The sequence below is a fragment of the Sorex fumeus genome, unplaced genomic scaffold, assembly GCF_029834395.1.
Source record: "Sorex fumeus unplaced genomic scaffold, SorFum_2.1 ptg000030l, whole genome shotgun sequence".
Classification (NCBI taxonomy): Eukaryota; Metazoa; Chordata; class Mammalia; order Eulipotyphla; family Soricidae; genus Sorex; species Sorex fumeus.
In genome coordinates this window covers 13,421,190-13,437,239 of record NW_026606087.1, presented here as the reverse complement: position 1 = coordinate 13,437,239, position 16,050 = coordinate 13,421,190, and the positions used below count along the sequence as shown (strand labels likewise).

The window sequence follows — 16,050 nt, the reverse complement described above, 5'->3', positions numbered from 1 at the left end:
CATTGTCATAGTGGTCCTTCTCTGTCCTAATTGCCTTCTCCCTGACCCCACCACTGGTGGAAAGTTTCCAACCATGGCCTACGATTCCACTATCGCTGGATATTAGTCTCATACTATGCGGTTTTTTTTTTGTATCCCACAAATGAGTGCAATAAATCTATATCTGTCTCTTCCTTCTAACTCACTTCGCTTATCATGATACTCTCCATATTCATCTATTTATAAAAAATTGATGGCTTCATTTTCCTCGTGGCTGTGTACTGTTCCATTGTGCAGATATACCATAGTTTATTTTATCCAGTGATCAATTCTCAGGTACTTTGTTGTTTCCAGATTCTAGGTACTGTAAATAGTGCTTCAATAAACATGAAAGTGCAGATGGCTTTTCTGCATTGTGTCTTGGGGCCCTCAGATTATATGACTAGAAGAGCTATTGCTCGGTCGTGTGGAAGCTCAATTTCTAGCTTTTTGAGAAATACCCATGTGGTTTTCCAAAGACTGGCAAGTTGGCATTCCCACCAACAGTAATAGAGGATGCCTTTTTCCCCACATCCATTCTAGCACTTCTTGTTCTTATTTTTTTTAATGTGTGTCAGTTTTTGTTATATGAGATAATATCTCATTGCTGTTTTGATCTGTATTTCCGTGATAGAGCATTTTCCATGCGCTTTTTGGCTATTTGTTTTTCTGTTTTGAGGAAGTATCTGTTTATCTCCACCCCCCCCGCTTCTTTTTATGGAGTTGAGTATTTTTCTTGTTAAGTTCTACCAGTACCTTAAGTATCTTTGATATTAATCCCTTATCATTTTGGTGTTGGGTAAATAATTTTCCAATAGAATGAGCTATTTTCACATCTTGTTCACTTTTTCATTTGAGATGCAGAAGCTTCTTAGTTTAATGTAGTCCCATTTGTGTTTCTTTTCTTCAAAATACTTGTAGGTGGTTCTTTATCTTTGGTGATGCCTTTAATTCAATGCCGTGGGTGGCTCTATTTTCCTGTATACCTTATGGATTCATGTCTCATATTGAGGTCTTTTGTGCATGGCATTAGATAGAGGTCTGTAGGTTACATAATCAATATGTAAAAATTCATGGCTTTTTTTATACCAGTAATGATAGAGAGAAAGCGGAAATAAGCCAATGCAGTTCACAGTTGTGTGTCAGAAAATCAAGTACCTCAAGATCAGCTTACTCAAGGAGGTAAAGGACCAATACAAAGAAAACTACAAATCCTACAGCAATAAATTAAAATTTTTTCTTCAATTTAATAATCTGAAAACATTTTAACTACAGTTGAGCCATATGTTATAGCTTAATACATTTACTCAACATTTTATGAGATTAATATGTATTTGCATAGCAAATTTGAATTTATTCAGCTTATTAATATAAAGTGACTTATTAGATATTCAAAGACAGTAGTAAGTTTATGTAGTTTCTGGTTTGTCTGATTCTAAATATTTTTATTTATTTAACTTATTTTTAAGATTTATCAGGGTGGTATTTATTCTAAATTCCGAGTCAGTTCCTTCCCATTTAAATATTCACAATCTCCACAAACTTACTTTATCCAGAATCAGCTGGAAAATCACTATTTACCACCATGTAAGTGTTCTTCAATTATTTGTCTTTCTTCATAGTAAATAACAATAGCACAAACATTGCTTCCAAAGCCTATGTGCTTCCAATAAAGAATTTATGCATATTCAAGTGTTATTATAATTACTTCATTCAATGTTATTAGCTCTCAGTGGCTCTTTTCTTCCAACTCTAGCCAGTGTAAATACGTTTCTTCAGTCACTGACAAAGTTTATTCTAAACTCAATTCATCTTGAATTTAGATTTCCCTTCTAAAGACATAGAAGAATAGGGCTTTATTGATTTATTTATTTTGTTTGAAGGCAATACCCTGTGGAGCTCAGATGGCTTACTTTTCGCTCTGCACTCAAGGATCAATACTGGATGACTCAGAGTACCAAATGGGGTGCCAGAGATCAATACCTAGATTGTCCGTGTAGAGGGCAAATCCCTTATGCACTGTCCATTCTCTTTGTACCCCAAAGAATAGAACTTTTATCATACTCGAGAAATATGAATAATGTTATGACTATGTTTGGGGGAACTTGCGCAAAAATTCTCACAAGATTAATGTAACTGTTAATAAAAATAATACTTGCCTTTTTAAATCAAATGCATACATACTCTATTGTATAAGATTCTTGTGTCTTCTCTCTAGCACAAGATTCTTGTGTCTTCTCTAGCACGATTTCTCTCTAGCACAAGACCATGATGACAATCTTCAACTTGAGCAGCTACAATCCAGAAGCCTTCATCCTACTGGGAATCCCAGGGCTGGAGCACTTTCACATCAGCATTCCATTCTTCATTATCTACCTTCTGGATTTCCTGGGCAATGCTGCCATTATCTATCTTATCTCCACAGAGCGTAGCCTGCATGAGCCCATGTTCTTTTTCCTCTTCATCCTGTCAGCTACAGATCTTGTCCTGTCTAATACATGTATACCCAAAGCAATGAGCATCTACTGGCGGGGTCCCCAGAAAATTACCTTTCCAGGATACCTTACTCAGATGTTTTTTCTCCACTGTAACTTTGCTGTGGATTCTGCCATTCTTCTAGCCATGGGGTTCGATCACTATGTTACCATTTGCTTCCCTCTCAGGTATACCACTATTCTAACACACCAAAGGATTACTAACATTGTAATAGGCATTCTCAGCAGGAGTGTTGTTATTATCTTCCCATGTGTGGTTCTATTAAAGAGACTGCCTTCCTGTGGAACTCTCCACATGCCCCATTCCTACTGTGAGCACATAGGTGTTACTCAGCTCTCCTGTGCAGACATCTCAATCAACATATGGTATGGGTTTTCAGTTCCTATAATGACTGTTCTCTCTGAAATGATCCTTATTGGTGTTTCCTACTGTCTCATTTTTCATGCCATTTTTAACCTCCCATCCCTGGGTGCCCACAAGAAAGCCCTTAACACTTGTGGTTCTCATGTTTGTGTCATTCTTATATTCTATACTCCTTTCCTATTTTCTGTCCTTTCTCACCGTTTTGGCCACAATAATACTCTCTCCTTCCACATTATGGTTGCCACCTCTACATAGTTATCCCTCCTGCACTCAATCCAATGATCTATGGGGTGAAGACCAAGCAGATTCGTGAAAAATTCATTCACATCTTCCTCCTTAAAGAGACACAATGAATAGAACTTAAAGTGTGGAAAGGAAAAGAAAGAGGCGATTATGTTGATTTTGGAATTTATTTTATTGTATAACATCTACAATGGTGACTTAAATCTACATGAACTCCTAGAATTTGCTTCAAGTTGCAACTCCATGACGTGGATTAAATATTTAGATATAAATGTGAAGTGACAAAAACTTCAATGAACATCAATTTTTTTCAATAGATTGTTCAGCGGGCAATTTCATATTATTTTTGAGATAGCTAAGACTTATAGGATAGCAAGGTAAGAATATAAAACACAATCAAATACTATTTTTTGATAAACTTGACAGGTATATAACAAGTCTAAGAGTTTGGGATTCAGTAAATTGAGCATGACCAGATGAGAGTAACAAGAAAATAATTTCTTATTGAAGAGAAACTGAGGGAGAAGGAATAATCCTGGAGTATTACTGGATGTGCCCTCTCCCCACCAAAAAAAAAACACAACCTAAAAACACCAACCAACAAATGAATCACTCATGGTTCAGTAACTCCCTCAGCAATAGAGTATATGTTTCATATATGGGGCATTAATTCCTTTCCAACCTTATAACGGCAGAAAAAAGAATAGATTTCCTTACAAAATTAATAATCACTAGTATTTTTTAACTGTAAAAGAATTGATAGCTATCAAAATCAATTGGTGACCTGATAAAATATACCTTGAGTCTCTCGTAATTCAGTTAGTCTCTGAATTCTCTAAAAGGGGCTGGAGCGATAGCACACTGGGTAGGGCATTTGCTTTGCACGCAGCTGACCTGGGTTCAATTCCTCCACCCCTCTCAGAAAGTGTGGCAAGCAACCGAGAGTATCTTGCCTGCAGAGAAATGTCTGGCAAGCTACCCGTGACGTATTCAATACGCCAAACAGAGTAACAAGCCTCACAATGGAGACGCTACTGGGCCCGCTTGAGCAAATCGATGAACAATGGGAGGATGGTGCAGTGCCGTACTATTCTCTAGAAGACAATTAGGAGGTTCAATAAGAAATCTTGCGTTCTTGGTGAAATTTGCTAGTTCTGGAAGCAACATAGCTCTCTCTAAATTTCAGACAAAATGCTTGTTGTATGGTAGATTTATTAATCTTAATGTTCCACAAATAAAACTGACTTTATCAAAATTACCTATTTTCTCTAATTATTGTGGCTGTTGAAGAATTTTGGTTTTAGGTATAAAATTATTTCTGCACATTATTTTGTAAGATTAATTTTCATAGAAATCAAGTTTTGGGGCAGGAGTAAAGCACAAACTTTAAAGCACTTGTCTTGCATAGGGCAATCTGCTTTATCCCTGTTACTGTGTATGGCTCCCAGAATATCACCAGGAGTGACCTATGAGCTCAGAGCTAAGTGTTAGCCCTACGTACCACTGTCCTACCACTCTAACCACAAAAATACTGTATCTCCAACACTATATAAATTTTATAATATTTCCCAGAGACCATAAATTAGATAAAATTATCCTGGAAGTTATCTCGATAATAGTTTGGGCTATATTTGTATGTAATGAACAAAATATTTAAAAAGTAACAAAGAAAACATTCTTTAAGAGAAACTATTCAGAGGCCCTCATACCTATTTGTTTCACCACTGCTTTTTCTGGAAAAAAATGCTCAGGTCCTCCTGGAAGTCTCCCTTCTTTCAGATGGCAAACAAAACTGCCCACTAAATGCACCTGAGATCTCTACATCTTGAATCACGTCAGTAGATCTTAGTGGGTGATAATGCCATCTTTGGGAAACATTTGGACAGATGTTAACAAATTCTGTTGAAGTAAAAAGAACAGAATCAGTCCAAAATAAAGAGACTTGGCTTGGAGGCCAGCCGCACACTCTAGGGGTAAAGGCAGCTCAGATAGAGAAGGGAGCACCAAATAAAGGGTGTTGGGAAGATCCGCCCAGGATGGGAGATGCATGCTGAAAGTAGACTATAGACCGAACATGATTGCCACTCAATTCCTCTTTTGCAAACGACAGCACCCAAAAGGAGAAAGAGAACAAGAGGGAGTGCCCTGCCACAGAGGCAGGGTGGAATGGGGAATGGGGGGTGGGATTAGTGGTGGTGGAGATTGGGCACTGGTGGAGGGATGGGTACTCAATCATTGTATAAGTAAAACCGAAGCACAAAAATCTGTAAGTTTACAATTGTACCTCATGGTGTATCACTAATAAAAATTTTAAAATAATCAGACTTGGATTTAAACTTATTTTACAAAAAGCTGACTGAAAAGCATACTCAGTTATTTCTCATTGAGAAGCAAATAATTATTATCTGAAAAGTATCCAGAACCCTGGGGACTTAATCCCAGAAATCAGATTGGGGTTCTAATATAAAAACCTATATTTTCGCATGGGATTGAATCCACTGAATTATCTGGGTATGTGGGATATGTGACTGAAATCTCCAGGCTTCTGGAGTCAGGAATAGGTTCTGCTTTCATCTCCCTGTGTTTAGGCTTTCCTGGCAATTAAGCCCATGAACCACCTCTGGGAGCCATTTAAGAGCATTACCGGACATGATCCAGACCCACAAATGAACCTTGAAAGAGAACAGCACGGTTCAGAGATTTTTCCATTTCCCTAAATCACCATCCACTTGAAAAATTATTTAACCCTATGAAAAATTTGTAGAATACCTTAAGCACAGGACTCCTTCTGCGGCTATGTGACATTTCATACAATTTTGCCACTGGCATACCAAGAGAAATACTCAACATTGATGGGGTGCAATGAAGAAGAAAACTGATCTTGATAAAAAAATATATATATACACAATAATGTACATATATGTGTATATATATTCAGCACACAAAACTCAAAGTCTAACCACACTTAATAATCTGTAACTCAGGGGCTTAATCGTTCCAAGATGAGATACAACCCTTTTCTCTAAGGAAACAGTTTTGGATAATTTTTAGTCAATTATTCATAACAAGCAACACAAAATAAATTATTTAGCATCTATCTCTTGGGTAGTCTTTAATGGTGTGAGAAAACTGGAAATAAAGCTGGTAGAAAGGTGTAATGATGGTGCGATTATTGTTGAAATATTTAATGTAATCAAATACTGTGAACATCTCTTTTAAAATAAAAACAAAATGTTCATCCATTTATAAAAAAATCGATGACTTCATTTTCCTGGGTGCTGTGTACTATTCCATTGTGCAGATATACCATAGTTTCTTTATCCGGTGATCAATTCTCAGGTATTTGGTTGTTTCCAAATTCTGGGTATTGTATATAGTGCTTCAATAAGCATGAAAGTGCAGATGACTTTTCTGCCTTGTGTTTTGAGGTCCCCAGAATATACTCTTAGAAGTGCTTGGTCATGTGGAAGCTCAATTTCTACCTTTTTGAGAAATACCCATATTGTTTTCCAAAGACTGGACCAGTTGGCATTCCCACCAACTGTAAATGAGGGTCCTTTTCTCCCCACATTGACTCTAGGACTGGTTGTTCTTGTTTTTTTTTTATATGTGCCAGTCTATATTGTAAAAGATGATATCTCATTATTGTTTTAATTTGTATTTCCCTGATGGAGCATTTTTTCATGTGCCTTTTGGCTCTTTGTTTTTCTTTTTTTGAGGAAGTACCTATTTATTTCTTCTTCCCAGTTTTTGATGGAGTTGAGTATTTTCCTTGTTAAGTTCTACCAGTGCCTTAAATATCTTTGATATTAACCCGTTATCATATGGGTATTGGGTAAATCAATTTCTAATAGCATGAGATGTTTTCGCATCTTGTTCACTTTTTTCTTTGATATGCAGAAACTTCTTAGTTTAATGTAGTCCCATTTGTTACTCTTTGCTTCAACATGCTTGGTTAGTGTTGTTTTATCTTTGAAGATGCCTTTAATTAAATGTCATGGGGAGTTCTGCTTCTATCTTTTGTTCTGTGTACCTTATCAATTCAGGTCTCATATTGAGGTATTTAATACTTTTTGGATCATACTTTTTTGCATTAGAAAGAGATCTGAGAGTTACATAATCAATAAGTAAATATTCATGGCTTTTTTTATACAAGTAATGATAGAGAGAGGGGAAACAAACCAATGAAGTTCACAGCTGTGTGTCAGAAAATCAAGTACCTCAAGATCAGCTTACCCAAGGAGGTAATGGACTAATACAAAGAAAACTACAAGTCCTACAGCAAGAAATTAAAATTTTCTTTTTTCCCAGAGTTCGATTCCTCCGCCCCTCTCGGAGAGCCCGGCAAGCTACCGAGTATTCGATATGCCAGACACAGTAACAACAAAGTCTCCAATGGAGACGTTACTGGGCCCGCTCGAGCAAATCGATGATCAACGGGAGGGCCTTCAATTTAATTCTCTAGAAACATTTTTTTTTGTAGGAGTACTGCTACTTGGGGCGTACCTCATGACCTCAGTAGGAAGTGAAGAATGTGCTGGTACCGCCCCCCTTCCCATGAGACTGCAGTTGCCCCGTCACCCCCGGCTTGTACCTGGCTTTCCTATAAGCTCCGAAGTGGTGGCCACCTTGCTGCCAGGGGGGAAAAAGGCGGAAGGGAGCAACACCCTTTCCCTCCTGGGGAGGCATGACGCTGTAATTTAACGCATGGCCCATTCACTTTTCTTCTCCAAGCTGCTGGGCTCTTCACTAAGTCCTCTTGCCTCTGGAGCCATGGCCTTGCCAGAAAGCCGCTTGTGGGGGGCAACTCATGACCTCGATAGGGCGTGAAGGACGAGCTGGTACCATCCCCCTTCCCATGAGACTGCAGTTGCCCCGTCACCGCTGTCTCATAGCTGTCTTTCCTATAAGCTCTGAGGTGGCGGCCACCTTGCTGTCAGGGGGAAAAAGGCAGAAGGGAGCAATACCCTTTCCCTCCCGAGGAGGCATGGTGCTGTAGTTTAACGCATGATCCATTCACTTTTCTTCTGCAAGCTTCTGGGCTCTTGACTAAGTCCTTTTGCCTCTGGAGCCATGGCAGTGCCAGAGAGTCACTTGTGGGGGGCAACTCGTGACCTTGGTAGGGCGTGAAGGACGAGCCAGTACCGCCCTCCTTCCCATGAGACTGCAGTTGCCCCCGTCACTGCCGGCTCATACCTGGATTTCCAATAAGCTCTGAGCTGGTGGCCACCTTGCTGCCAGGGGGGAAAAGGTGGAAGGGAGCAATACCCTTTCCCTCCTGAGGAGGCATGGCGCCGTAGTTTAACCCATGGTCCATTCACTTTTCTGCCACAAGCTTCCGGGCTCTGGATTAAGTCCTTTTGCCTCTGGAGCCATGGCGATGCCAGAGAGCCGCTTGTGGGGGGCAACTCGTGACCTCGGTAGGGCATGAAGGATGAGCCCGTACTGCCCCCCCCTTCCCATGAGACTGCAGTTGCCCTGTCACCACTGGCTCATACCTGGCTTTCCAATATGCTCTGAGCTGGCGGCCCTCTTTTATGCAGACCAGAAGCATTTCTTGCAAAAGTCGCTGGGTTTCAAGATTCTTTTCTGAGTCTCCGGTATCCTGGCTATTAATCAGCTTGTTCAGGAGCCAGAGAGGCCGTTTGTAGATGGTGATTCGGGGTCTTGTTGGGATGGGGAGAAAGAGTCGGTTCCACCCCCATGTGGTGAGGCCCCTGTGTCTCGTCACTGCAGGCCCAAACCTGTCAGTGGCCTCTGGAGGAGGGTTGTCACCAGGGCACTAGGGGGAAGAGACCAAGGCACAAAAACTATTCCCACCTGGAGTGGCCCATTGTCAGTAACCTACTGCAGGAACAGGTCGCATTTCTGCCAAAAGCTTTTGGGTTCCGAGATTTGTTTCTGAGATTCTGGGATCATGGCCATTAAGCAGTTCAATCAGGAACTAGAGAGACTATGCCTCCAATTATATAGCTGAGCCGGAGGTGGTTTGTGGGTGTTTCTCCCACATACCTAACTTTTGGCCGTTAACTTTCTTGGTAAACTTTGCCCCAAGTTTTTTGGGGTCTGGCCAAAGGCACAACAGCAGTTTTGGGGTATCTGAAAGTCCGACGTTGCCATCAGTCTGCTGATGCCCTCACCTCGCAGGTACAGATTGACTTGATGACAGCACCATACCCCAATCTGAAAACATTTTAATTACAGTTAGGCCATACGTTATAGGTTAATATACTTAATCAACACTTTATGAGATTAATATGTATTTACCTAGCAGATAGGAATTTATTTAGCTTATTAATTTAAAGTGACTTATTAGATATTCAAAGACAGTTGTAGGTTTATGTAGTTTCTGGTTTGTCTGTCACTGTCACTGTCCTCCAGTTGTTCATCGTTTTCCTTGAGTGGGCTCAATAATGTCTCCTTTGGAGACTTTGTTGTTACACTGTTTGGCATATCGAATACATCACAGGTAGCTTGCCAGGCTCTGCGGGGCGGGCAGGAAACTCTCGGTAGCTTGCCGGGCTCTCCGAGAGGGGCAGAGCAATCGAACTCGGGTCGACCATGTTGGCTGCATGCAAGGCAAACATCCAACCTCTGTGCTATCGCTCCAGCTGGTTTGTCAGACTCTAAATATTTTTATTTATTTAACTTATTTTTAAGATTTATCAGGGTGGTATTTATTCTAAATTCCTCAGTCAGTTCCTTCCCAGTTAAATATTCACAATCTCCACAAACTTACTTTATCCAGCATGAGCTGGAAAATCACTATTTACCACCATGCAAGCGCCTTTCAATTATTTGTCTTTCCCAAGAAAAAATAACAATAGCACAAACATTGCTTCCAAAGCCTATGTGTTTTCAATAAAGAATTTATGCATATTCAAGTATTATAAATACTTTATTCAATGCTGTTATCTCTCAGTGGTTCTTTTCTTCCATCTCTAGCCAGTTAAATTCGTTTCATCAGCCACTGACAAACTTTATTCTAAACTCAATTCATCTTGAATTTAAATGTCCCTTCTAAAGACATAGAAGAATAGAGCTTTATTGATTTATTTTGTTTGAAGGCTGTACCCTGTGGTACTCAGATGGCTTACTTTTCACTCGGCGTTTAAGGATCAGTCATGGCAGGTTCAAGAGACCAAATGAGGTGCTTAAGATCAGGACCTAGATTTTCTGTGTAGAGTGCAAAATCCTTATGTACTGTCCATTATCTTTGGACCCCAAAGAATAGAATTTTTATCATATTGAAGATCTAGCTAATATTATGACCATATTTGGGCAACTTGCATAAAAGGTTTAACAAAATTAATGCCACTTTTAATAAAAGTAGGACTTGACTTTTTAAAACCAAATGCATACATATTTTACTGAATACGATTCTTGTGTCTTCTGCTTATTACTTTCTTAACAAATAATATTTAGGCTTCATTATAAATTTTTTTTCAGAGTCAAAGAGATAGCTCATCAGGCAATGCAGTTATATTACAAAGAGCAGAGCTGGGTTCAGTTCCCAACAACACAGAAACTGCAACCTATTTACACAAAATATACACTTGCTTACTGCAATTTTTATTATTATTAATATTATTATTGCTTATTGTGTCACACCCACCTATGCTCAGGATTTCCTCCTACCTCCGTACTCAGGGATCACTCCTGGTGACTTGGGGGATGCTATAGGGTGCAGAAATTGAGCCTCAGAAGTACTTGCTTTGTTCCTTACCCTCTGTACTGTGTCTCTGGCCTCACTAACTTTAATTTTTATAAAATGAGATAACACTGAGTATTATAAAAGGAAAAGAGAACCCCGTGTCAATACTAATCCTTCAGTGTGAGTGGTGTACAAATGAACTAAAATAAGTAGACATGTATGTAAATAAATGGAAATTAAATTCCAAGCTATATATTTTTTAAAGTATTTAAATATTTCTTCTCTACAACAAACACGTAGGCAAATTTGATGAAGAAATAACTGTTAGAGAAGTCATAGATAGGAATTTCCCAGATTTTAGAAATCAGGCCTTCCAAGTTTGTCAAGAGTCCCTGGATCCCTTCCAGTGATTCTAGGACAACCATCTGAGCATCAACGTGAAACGGCCTTGAAGATACAGAGCTGCCAGGTATTGTAGTGCTAGAGTTTACCCACAATGGTGGGACACAGTGACCTCAGAATATACCTGGCATGCTCTGGGGACCATCTGGTGCCAGTGATCAATTCAATGTAAGCTATATGTAAGGCATGTACCTTTGTTCTCTCCAGCCCCTCCCAAGGATTCTCATCTACACTTAGAGCCATATATTTTTATTAAAGAGTGATATGCTGATGATGATGCTCTATAGAACACTCTTTCAGATATTTAGAAAACAAGAAATGGAACCTACACAAGAAGCATTCTGTTGAAGGCGAGCAGGAGAGACATGGTAGTAATTACTGAAACCGGAGTTTCTCTATAAAATGACTGAGCAAATTAAGTCATGATCCTGGAATTAATGAGATAACTCTGGATCTATAAGTAATGAGAAACCAACCCACTAACATGCACTGCACTGTAGCACTGTCCTCCCATTGTTCATTGATTTGCTGGAGCGGGCCCAGTAATGTCTGCATCATGAAACTTGTTACTGTGTTTGGCATATAGAATACGTCATGGGTAGCTTGCCAGGCTTTGCAGTGTGGGCGAGATACTCTCGGTATCTTGCCCACCTCTCCAAGAGTGGCAAGGAATCGAATTCGGCTTGGCCAGGTTGTCCTCATGCAAGGCAAATGCCCTACCCTCTGTGCTATTGCTCCAGCCCACCCACTAACATGAGCAATGTAAATGTCTAAGCTGGCAAAATATTAACCTGGTTGAGCATTTTTTCACTTTCTAAACAGTCAAGGGCCCTGGGACCTGAGTTGCATAGGTCTTTCTGGCTCAGAGGCCCTCTGCTATAAATAGTCTCTAGTCTCTGGAGAAATCAAGAGAAGTACATTTTAACCGGCTCTTCAGTGTCCTGTGTCTGTTCTTCCAAATATGAACATGAATCTATGTATGTCTCTTACTTTTATGTCTGTCCTTAGTGATCCTGGGACAGCTTCTTTCTTTCTTTGGTCCTTCCTGATTGCTGTGTCAGCACTCTCAGGTCCTTGAATGCACCTTCAAAATGCTAACTGAACAAGGGCCTTCAAGGTAGGAGCCTGTGATTTGGTAACAAAGAGATTTATAAAAGGCAAAACCAGAAAGGAGAAGAGCCAATGAGATATAGAGGTAACAGAGAGGTGAGAAGAAGGTGGGGAAAATGTGGGGTCCAGTAAATAAGACATTTAATGATAAGAACTATGAATATTGTTGAAACTGATACTCATGGTGTGAATATGAGTATTGTGTAAATGAGAAGTGTCTATTATTTGAGATTCTCTCATTACTCTCAACAAAGCATTTGTAGTATATTATAGGAAATGTGTAGGGAAATAACTTATAACATTTATAATTTTATGACAGTGGCTGGGAACACTGATTCTTGATTCCAAAACTATAAAGCTTCTCTTCACTGATTTTCACTGTAATAATTTTACATTAAACATTTTTAAATGGGATAGACCCTATTGTTCTTTGAGTATCCATGTTTTTTCTATGAAGTAACAAACATTCTATTTCTTCATACTTGGACTTATACACTTGTCCCCCCTCTCCTCTTGGAGTATTTATTAATACTATACAATGTCTTCCTTTAGTTACTCAATGAGAATAATGAATCTAATTAGAAGTCCTGGTGAACGATAAAGGCATGCAGCATGGAGCAACCAATGCATTGATAGATGTAATTGGCTGGAGTAGAGCTATCTATAGAAGGTGAATGTCCTAATAAGAGAATTGTTTGAAGTATTAATTAGATGACTGGAAGTGAAGGAGGTATAATTAAGTTAATATCAAGTTTTGTATTTTAAAAACTGATCATGATATATTGTTACTAATTGTATTGTAAAACATTTTGAGAGAATTTGTTGGGGAAATTACAAGAGAACTGTGGTATTTTTGGACATGCTAAGTTGGATGCACCTGAATGCTTTCCATGTGAATTTACTAGGCATAAGATAACTATATAATTACAAAGCCAATAATTGAGGAATATATTCATTACATATATTCCAGAATATTTAACAGGCTGTCCAGTGCATGATCAATATTAGCACACATCAGGGACCCACTGTAAAACTCAAATATTCAAGTGGTTAGAAAGATAAGTATTTAATGATGTGAGAAACAATATGAGTATTATGTCACAATACAGAAGAATTATATTTTAATAAAATCTCAATGGATGTGTTCTTAAATAGATTGGCCAATGATAAAAGCCCTTAAAAATGTTAATTGAACAATAGATGTACTTACTTTTACTGCCCGTGCTGTTTATATACTAGAGATGGATCTCATTTCTAAGACTGACATAGGAATGTATAAAGAATCTATTCTTTTTTTTTTTTTTTGCAGAGAGGCATTCTTAAATTTACTTATTGATATTTTAAATATTTTAAACTTTTCAAAAACACCATAATACAGTTATTTCAGATATTCATTGTTCCTACATCAATCCCACTGCCAGTGTGACCTTCCATCTATCAATGCCCCAGCCCCCCACACCCCAATGTCTCACCTCTTAGCAGCAAAACATGATTTACTTTATATTGTTTGTTAACACATTTCTAACAATTGTGCTGCTAGAGTCATTTTCTGATGATAAACTGAGACCTCTATTTTATTGTTTTCATTCATTGATCTTAATGGTCGTATACATATTACTATCAAATTTTCTATGCTTCTTCTGGGTTGTCAGAACTGTGAAATTTAGAGATATTGTTCAAGGAGCTGTGGAACTAGGACCATTCAGTAGCTTGGCATGTCTTTGAGATTAATCATGGAATTAGGCCATTTATATCCAGAGAACGTGGGGCACTCGCCTTACCACAGGGTAGGGACTCAGTCAATCCCCATTCCGAGAAGTTTGCAGATATCTTAGCCTGGAAACCTGAACAAGCTGGGACAACTAAGTTGCTGTATTTCTAAGAAAATATATTCTTGAAAATAAATCCAACTAGGAAAATCTTGTAGTGTCATCTTTGACAAAAGAGATAGACCTTGCTTTTATAGAATACCACTTCTATCCGCTTTATGTGAGTGATCATTACTATTAATAGTACTGGATGGAGAGGAAAAAGAACATGGATGTTATTTTCATTTTTTCTTCTTCATCCTTCAGCATTGTTAGAGCTAGAATTAATGTTCTAACCTTGAGACAAAAATAAACTAAAAAGAAAATGCATGATATACCTTGATGTTTGAGGCTCACTTGTGAATGCCATGTTATTCCCCAGTTGTCAATAAACGTTTAAAGTATCTAAAAAGAAAAAAAAACTTCATTCAAAATTCTTACTTAGTATTTTGTCTGCAAAAAATTTCATTAATATGGCTTATTAATTTTTTGCCTTGATTACTGGTAACTGGACCGAACACAATACATTTGAAAGCTGAGTATCTCTGAGAAATATTTCTGTGTGATCCCATTTACTGAGATTGCTCAAGAAATTAAAAAAAGAGGAGCAGTTTCTTATTTTCCAAATCTGGAATGAATTTAAACTGAAGAAGGATAAAAGGCTGAGCCTTCAAATTATTACTAATAATGAACAATATTTTTTTATTTTTAGTGAATGATTTCTCTCAAGCACAAAATGATAATGGCAATCTTCAATTTGAGCAGTTACAACCCAGAAGCCTTCATCCTACTGGGAATCCCAGGGCTGGAGCACTTTCACATCTGGATCAGCATTCCATTCTTCATTATCTACCTTGTGGCTCTCCTGGGCAATGGCTCCCTTATCTATCTTATCTCCACAGAGCGCAGCCTGCATGAGCCCATGTTCTTTTTCCTCTCCATCCTGTCAGCTACAGATCTCGTCCTGTCTAATACATGTGTACCCAAAGCTATGAGCATCTACTGGCTTGGTCCCCAGAAAATTACCTTTCCTGGATGCCTTACTCAGATGTTTTTTCTCCATTGTACCTTTGCTGTGGAATCTGCCATCCTTCTAGCCATGGCATTTGATCGCTATGTTGCCATTTGCTTCCCTCTCAGGTATACCACTATTCTAACACACCAATTGATTACTAAGATTGTAATAGGCATTCTCAGCAGGAGCTTTGTTATCATCTTCCCATGTGTGTTTCTATTAAAGAGACTGCCTTATTGCCGGACTCTCTTCATCCCCCATACCTACTGTGAGCACATAGGTGTTGCTCGACTCTCCTGTGCAGACATCTCCATCAACATATGGTATGGATTTGCGGTGCCTCTAATGACTGGTCTGTCAGACATAATCCTTATTGGTGTTTCCTACTGTCTCATTCTTCATGCCATCTTTAACCTCCCATCCCAGGATGCCCGCCAGAAAGCCCTCAACACTTGTGGTTCGCATGTTTGTGTTATTCTGATATTCTATATTCCCTGCCTGTTTTCTGTCCTTTCTCACCGTTTTGGCCACAATATTCCTCTCTCCTTCCACATTATGGTTGCCAACCTCTACATAGTTATCCCTCCTGCACTCAATCCAATTATCTATGGGGTGAAGACCAAGCAGATTAGGGAAAAATTCATTCACATCTTTCTCCTTAAAGAGATACAATGAGTAGAACTTAAAGTGTGGAAAGGAAAAGAAAGAGGTGATCATGTTGACTTTGGAATTTATTTTATTTTATAATATCTATAATGGTGACTTAAATCAACATGAACTCCTAGAATTTGCTTCTAAGTTGTAACTTCATGACATAGATTAAATATTTAGATATAATGTGAAGTGACTAAAACTTCGATTAACATCTATTTTGTAATAGATTGTTCAGAGGGAAATTCAATATTATTTTGTGATCAATATCCAAGACTTATGGGATAGCA

General features: G+C 38.6%; 2 protein-coding genes across 2 annotated transcripts; both read left to right on the top strand.

Annotated features, from left to right (window-relative positions):
* Positions 1 to 2,286: 2,286 nt before the first annotated feature.
* LOC130025311 (olfactory receptor 52H1-like) lies at positions 2,287 to 3,132 on the top strand. The gene has a single exon (XM_056116269.1). It carries the CDS (start codon positions 2,287 to 2,289, stop codon positions 3,130 to 3,132), a length of 846 nt encoding a protein of 281 aa, XP_055972244.1.
* An 11,677-nt stretch (positions 3,133 to 14,809) lies between these two features.
* On the top strand, positions 14,810 to 15,784 carry LOC130025302 (olfactory receptor 52H1-like). The gene has a single exon (XM_056116259.1). It carries the CDS (start codon positions 14,810 to 14,812, stop codon positions 15,782 to 15,784), a length of 975 nt encoding a protein of 324 aa, XP_055972234.1.
* Positions 15,785 to 16,050: the final 266 nt, after the last annotated feature.

Bases quoted from the DNA above. Each gene is read 5' to 3' on its own strand.
- LOC130025302 (XM_056116259.1), top strand. From the start codon at position 14,810: ATGATTTCTCTCAAGCACAAAATGATAATGGCAATCTTCAATTTGAGC.
- LOC130025311 (XM_056116269.1), top strand. From the start codon at position 2,287: ATGATGACAATCTTCAACTTGAGCAGCTACAATCCAGAAGCCTTCATC.